The sequence below is a fragment of the Stylophora pistillata genome, chromosome 9 (genome assembly GCF_964205215.1).
Source record: "Stylophora pistillata chromosome 9, jaStyPist1.2, whole genome shotgun sequence".
NCBI lineage: Eukaryota > Metazoa > Cnidaria > Anthozoa > Scleractinia > Pocilloporidae > Stylophora > Stylophora pistillata.
The window spans coordinates 8231979-8239066 of record NC_142527.1 but is presented as its reverse complement, the minus strand read 5'-3'; the positions used below and the strand labels follow the sequence as shown (position 1 = coordinate 8239066).

The 7088-nt window shown below is 37.2% G+C and overlaps 1 protein-coding gene across 1 annotated transcript; it reads right to left on the bottom strand.

The window, feature by feature from the left end:
• Positions 1 to 5207: 5207 nt before the first annotated feature.
• On the bottom strand, positions 5208 to 6832 carry LOC148723065 (uncharacterized). Its single transcript, XM_088734080.1, has 3 exons — positions 6567 to 6832; positions 6385 to 6473; positions 5208 to 6274 (listed from the first exon to the last, which is right to left on the bottom strand). Exons 1-3 carry the CDS (start codon positions 6762 to 6764, stop codon positions 5845 to 5847), a joined length of 717 nt encoding a protein of 238 aa, XP_088590206.1. The 5' UTR covers positions 6765 to 6832; the 3' UTR covers positions 5208 to 5844.
• Positions 6833 to 7088: the final 256 nt, after the last annotated feature.

The window sequence follows — 7088 nt, the reverse complement described above, 5'->3', positions numbered from 1 at the left end:
AATAACATGTAATAATAATAGTGATGATATTAGGTGATTGATTGTGATCTTTTCTCACTGTACTACGTAGTTAATCATTATTTATTATTTGATAGGATCATGTTTGAATTTCAATTCTCCGCCATTTTACAAACGCTTAAGTAAGGGTGAATGATCTGTATTCTTGTCTCTCGGTGAATGTCATATTTCAGTATCTCTTTATCAATTTTGTACTCAACCTTGCTCAGAGTTCTTACTTCATGTGGCTGACTTTGATTGTATGACATTAGATTATAGGATGAATGAGACTAGTGAAATAGTGAAACGCACTGAGATCTGCGCTTTTTTACTGTTTTATTTTATTCTTTTTAATTTTTTTATTATTATTGCTTTTTAATTGGGGGGGGGGGATTAATTAAAAAAAAAATAGTACTCGTTGACAGACTTTTCTTAAATCCAGAGATATCTAGCACGACAGTCGTATTGGAGGATCTAAAAGAGTCATGGCTTTAACGGCCAACGGTTAAAATTTTGGCTAATTAGCAGCTACAGGTTTAAAACTTTCCATTGCTTTCACCAGAATTGTTTCCGGTGTGGAAACATTTCCTGGTGTCATAAAACGTTAACAACGTTGTTTAACGCGTAACTAGAAAAAATTACAGCCAAATCAGCGCGTTTAGTTCGTTTTATAAACGACATTCCAAACAAATTAACCGTCAACCGTTAAATTACCTAAAATTGAACCGTCAACCGTCAAAGGGTTTATTTCTAACTGCCAACCGTCAACGTGCCCCCCCCCCCCAAAATTTCACACCAAAAGATCTCACGTTAAGTCTTCACGCTGGCGTGTGAACAAACATGACACGTTATCTTTAAAGATTATCTTGTAGCTTGATTGAAATTTGTATCAATCAAAGTGACAGGAGAAATAAAATCTATCTCTTTGATTTTAAAACATGTTGCTTAAGTTTTTACGTCAATCCCGCTTTTGTCTGAAAGCTATCTTACAAAAAATTGTATTTCTACGTATGATGCACGATCCTCGCAGTAGAGAGTGCTATTTACGCAATAGCGAAGATCAGACCTGAAAAAAATCAGGCCTGTACGGGATTCGAACCACTGACCTCTGCGATACTAGTGCAGCGCTCTACCAATTGAGCTAACAAGCCAACTGGGAGCAGGCCGTTAAGTTGATTCGTAATAAACCCGTGATGATAAATCAGATACGATGAATATATGAAGTTCATGTATTTTGAACCGCAGTTATAGATACGTATGATGCAAGATCCTCGCAGTAGATTCTGCATAAATAGCGCTCTCTACTGCGAGGATCGTGCATCATACGTATCTATAACCGCAGTTCAAAATATCTGAACTTCATATATTCATCGTATCTAATTGTATTTCTGTGTGTTACTTCATAAATTAGAAGGTTGGTTAAAAACAGGGCATTTTATCCAACTTTAAAATTCAATTTCTTCGCGTTAAATCATTTCCCCAAAAAATCCTTTGGTACGGAAGCCGAAAAGGGACAATCCAAAAATATTTTTTTTAAATCCCGAAAAATATTTCAAATCGCAATATTTATTTTAAACTGACTGTCGAAAAGTTTGAAAAATCCAAAGATATTTTGTAAATCCAAAAAAAATATTTAGAAATCCAAATTTTTTTTTTTAAAAAATCCGAATATATTTTGCAAATCCAAAAAAATTTTTTGTCACGTGCTATTTGCGCCAGCAGTCGCTCAGCGTTTTCTTGCCATATCCCGCATCATCCCGCATACAAAATAGCGAAGGAACGAGGATCATTACCAGAAATCGGAGACATCGATCATATTTCACCTCACCAAGCCTTTAAAGATGGCGGAGAAACGATTACACAGAAATGTATAGGATAAAAAAATATATATCCGAATTACTGACCTGTAAAAGAGGATGACCATCTTCCATCGCTCCTAAAACAAAGAGGACATCCTTGTAATACTAAAAATATTGTCGGGTGGTTGATTTTTAAAAGAAAAGTTCGGACAAATGATGATTCAAGATTTGACCTAAAAGAGACCCAAAATGTCTCATAAGTTCTCAAATGTCATCAAATATTACCCGAGGAATGTTCAAATTTGGACATCAAACCTTGAATGAATTCATTTTCCATCACTCTCCACATCATCGTCTAAGAACAAACTTTCAATAACCACCAGAAATTTCCTGTAGATCGACTAAAAAGTTCGGACAAATCAACGCATAAGAAGAGTGATAATCCAGTTATTTATGCAACCTGTCCCTAAGAAGAGACGCGTCATAACAATGCAAAAAATATAGAAAACGTCTGCCGTATCGGCACTTTTCCTTCGTTGTTTTGGAAGCCATTTTAGGAATATAGCGATAGCGAGGCATTTTCATGTGGAAGTACGCTGGTCTTAAAAACAGCAGTCCACTATTTACAATACCCAAGCTCCCATCTCAGTCCGTTCGCACGTGGGTCGCGTGCGTGATTTTATTTCTGCGTGGAAATTAATATTTAAATATTACGACATTGCTATAGCATCTGCAGCGCATTTCTTTACTTGTTTTAAGTTCAAACCATGTCTGATTTATTAAGCGATCGTGAGCAACAAAAGGCTGCTGCCAATCTTCGAATTAGCAGCCCAGCAAAAAATTATCGCAGCCTAGAGGATGTTGACGAATCTCAGATTGCCTTGTCAGTCGAAATACCGTATTTTCTCCTAAAAGAATGGCACGACAACGTTGACAAGAGCGATCATGAAGTCAACACTCGTAACTACATCACTCTTGTTAATGATTTGAACCCCGGGCATTGCGCTCGAGGCAACGAATCAATAACAACTTGTCAAAACAAGCCGGGTCAGTGAGAAGCAAGTACAGAAATGCTAAGAACAGTCGAGAAAGGAATCAACTCGATCAAAAAAGTCTTAAAGTTAGCATTTATGAACATGAACTTGTATCACTCAAAGGTGTTGAGGAAGAACTTATGGGCTCTAGACAAGAGATCCAGGAGTGGAAGGAAAAAAATTGAAGACCTGGAAGATCAAAAGAAAGAACTAGTGAGAGAAATGAATGAAGCCCTGAAAGAAACGGACGAACACCTGAAGGAAAAAGATGAGGAAATAGCTCAATTAAGAGGACAAAACGATGAGTTGTTTCAGCACATAAATAAGCTCGAGGAGAGGCTGGGGGAGGTAGGGTGCACTGGGAAGAAGCTGGGTGATCTTTGCCAAAGGCAGAGGTCCAGGCAACTAAAAGCACTAAAAAGTAGAGCAGAAGTGGCACTCTGGTTCATCAAGTCATATGGATTGGAATTGAGTTGCCTCAAAGGTGCGGATGCCAAACATGGCACACAATATACGCTTCATTTTGACAGTGAAAAGTCTGCCATACCCACACCCACACCAACCAACATTACAGATGAGGAAGATGAAAAACTGGAACAAGTCCTCTTTCTTTTAGATAAATTTTGTGCAAGTGATGAACTTTATCACGAACTTACAATGATGTGTGATGAGCTCCCAAAGTCTTATTTAGTCAAACAAAAGCGAAATGAACTTAACAAGATTTGCACAATTCAACCTGTTCCAGGCCAGTACCCAGGTGTCCAGATATCTTTCTCTGAGACACTGATTGAACATGTGAGAGAACTTTTAAAAAATAATCCACATTATGACCTAAATGAACCTGTGAAAGTCAAGATCAGTGGTGATGGGGCAAAAATGTCTAGGAACACTAATTTCATGATCCTCTCCTTCTGTCTTCTTCAAACTGGTGAAAAGGTGATGTCCTCTAAAGGCAACAGAACCATAGCAATTGTCAATGGCCCAGAAAAGTATGACACCATGGTAAACTCTTTCAGATCAGCCATCAATGAAATCAACACTACTTTGGAAGCTGGCTCAATTGAGGTTGATGGGAAAGAAGTGAAAATTGAAATGTTTCTGGGAGGAGATTATAAGTTTCTTCTCATGGCCATGGGTCTTAGTGGTGCCACATCTACTTATGCTTGTCTTTGGTGCCTTATTCACAAGTTGGATAGATGGAACACTGAAAAACCAATCGAGCACTACCTCTCTAAAGAAATGAAAAGGACTCTGTCCAATATTAAATCTATGCTACTCCTTCGGAAATTTTCTGTTATAAATCAGCCCCTTTTAAATATTAAACTAGACCATGTCATTTTGGATGAACTCCACCTGATGATGAGAATAACAGACCGCCTACTTGAAAACTTAATGACTGAAGTCATGGAAAGGGACAGCAATGCTGACCTCAACAAGGGAAGGGGAGAGAAGAAAGGTGTGTACCTAGAGTCCCTTGTCAAGGCTATAAATAATGTTGGAATTCTTTTCTCTCTCTGGGAAAAGAAGAATGCAGACGGGAAAGGAAGTGGATCTTATGACTGGACAAGTTTAATTAGATCAGATAAAAAAAAGCTTATGGAATTTCTGCCAGCACAACTGCAACAAAAAGATATCCTCTTCCCTGAAACGAAAGATGTTGTAATTCAGCTGTGGTCTGACTTCAACGATCTCTACAAAATCATAAATGATTACAACACAAATGCTGAACAGTACCTTGAGGTCTCAGAAAGGGGGAAGAAATTCATAGATCTGTTTTGTTCACTTGCTAACAAAAGGATAAAATATGGAAAGGACAGAGTCACACCTTATATGCATTCACTAGCCTACCATGTGCCACTTGTCATCAAAACATTTTCATCAATTATGCAGTTCACAGGGCAAGGTGTAGAAAAAAATAATGATGATGCAAAAAGAACTTTTTTTCAGAAGTCTAATAAGTGGGATGCTGCTAGAGATGTTCTACTTCTGGAATCCCGACAACTGTCATTGCAAGGCCATGAGAGAGAGAAGTGAAAATATGAAAAGAAACAGGATTGCTACTGGAATGAAGGCATTGTTCAATCAAGAAAAAAGAGGCAACGATCACAAGTAACTTTTGTGGAACCATCTGACCAAGAACCAGGCCCTTCTAGTGCAGCTTTGGATCACAATGAGGAAGATCTCAATAAACTAAGTGTGGCTCAACTCCGTAAGAGGATCAGAACAAAGAACATTCAAGTAAAGGGGCTAGCAAAATTTAAAAAATGTGAGTTAATTGAGGTGCTAAAAAAGACCCAGTGAATCAGTCAGCATAATTTATGCAAAGAACTTAGATTAAACAAGCCATTTGACAGTAATTCAATAGGAATAGAAACAGTTGTAAGATACAGATGTATTCAAGTTATTTTCTGAAAAATTAACAGTGAGTCTTTACCATTACCAATGTAAATGTAGCAGAGAAATTCTGGTTAAAATGGTTTTCAGCTACTTTGATTCTCAATTTCTTTCCATGGCAATGAATAGTGATAATAATAATTATTATTATTATTATCTATGATGATACAAAGAAATCTAGAATCATACCGCATTAAAACCATTTTAACCCGAATTTCTTCTTGAACATTACTTTCAAATTACTAGAGGAATGGCTGTTTCACTTCTGTACATCTCTGGCATAAGTAATTTGTTGAAGCCAGCCAGCAATCTATGAAATTAATTCAGGATAACAGCTGACCCCAGCCCCCTCCACATCTAAAAAACAGGTTTGACGAAATGAGTAAAATAAAATGTACTGAGACATTTTCATACAAGCATAATGAACACTATGTCTATATTAAGTTGACAATATGTTATATCATAATTATATTTAAATTATTTTCATTCCAGACTTGAAAAAATTAATTCATCGTTTCATTGCTACAGTTCTGTTTCGTATGTTGCTAGATGAAAAAAAACTTCTTTTAAAAATAGTAATAACAAGAATAGTGTTCATTATTGTTTATTTTTACATTGGATTAAATATTAAATCTATCGCATGCCCTCCTATTCATTGTAATAATAACATTTTCAACTGGAGACATGGGTGCCTGTTTAAGTTTACCATTAGAAAATATGAAGCGTTTCTTGGAAAACTTAAGCACTGGTTTTAATTTAAGGGGGAAACTTACAGCAATACCTTGCCCAAGCTCATTCAAATAATAGTACCAATAAGAGGGAAGGCAAAACCTACTAAAATCAGTGATTTCATATACCATTGAAATCCTATCCCCTGACAAGGTTCCACGACCTCTAAATATATATCTGAGGATATCATGATCAACTGGAATTTCTGCTGAGTAGGTGGCTTTCACAGCCTTGCTTTTAAGAATGCCTAATATTGCCTCAGTAAAAACAACAGCAGCCTTCTCTAGTCGTTCAGCGCTGATCTTTGGATAAGGGTAACCCCTGTCAGATATAGTTTAGAGAGAAAACAATTAGAATTATTGCCTCTAAGGCCACTGTAAAAAGTTAACCAATGAATTATTCAATTTAGCCTATTGCAAAATTCATTTGACCTGATTAATTCATTAGACAAGTGGGTAGAAGGCTCCCAAGAGCTTGTCCAAGCCGGCCAATCTTTCCACTTTACTAGATACTCTTCATCCTGCATAAAATTGAAATAAGACAGCTATTTTAGCCCTTGGGATAAAACAATGAACCCAATAAATTACTACGCTTCATTCGAATTCAGTCGCACCTTTTTATTCGAGGATTTCCGCTTGCTGATAAGCCTCTCCACTTCATATAATTTTGCCCCAGGTTTATATTTCCTTTTGCCTTTTGAAGCTGTTTCAAAGTCCGCAGAAAAAAGATTATTTAACGCAACATAATCCACACGATCTGTGCCTCGCGACGATCGCGCCATATTGTTTTGCAATCTAACATATCTGGGCATGCTCTGTAGAACTTTGAGTACACCGCAGACCTGAAGTACAGCCTGAACGAAATGTCTTCGATTTCTGGTAATGAGAACATGTTCTGTCGTAAATGTGGAAGAGAATGTGGGAACAATAAAACATTCTGCCGTTGCTGTGGAAGACTAAAATGGCGTGAAGAGGAAAGTGTGTTGTCCAGCTCTGGAGACGAAAGATTGGCTATAGAACATTACTTTAATAAGGGATTTCGTTACGAGACCATTGTTCACTTTCTGGCAGAGTACCATGGGATTTCAATGAACGTGAGGACTTTGAAGAGAAGGCTACGTCACTATGGGTTACAA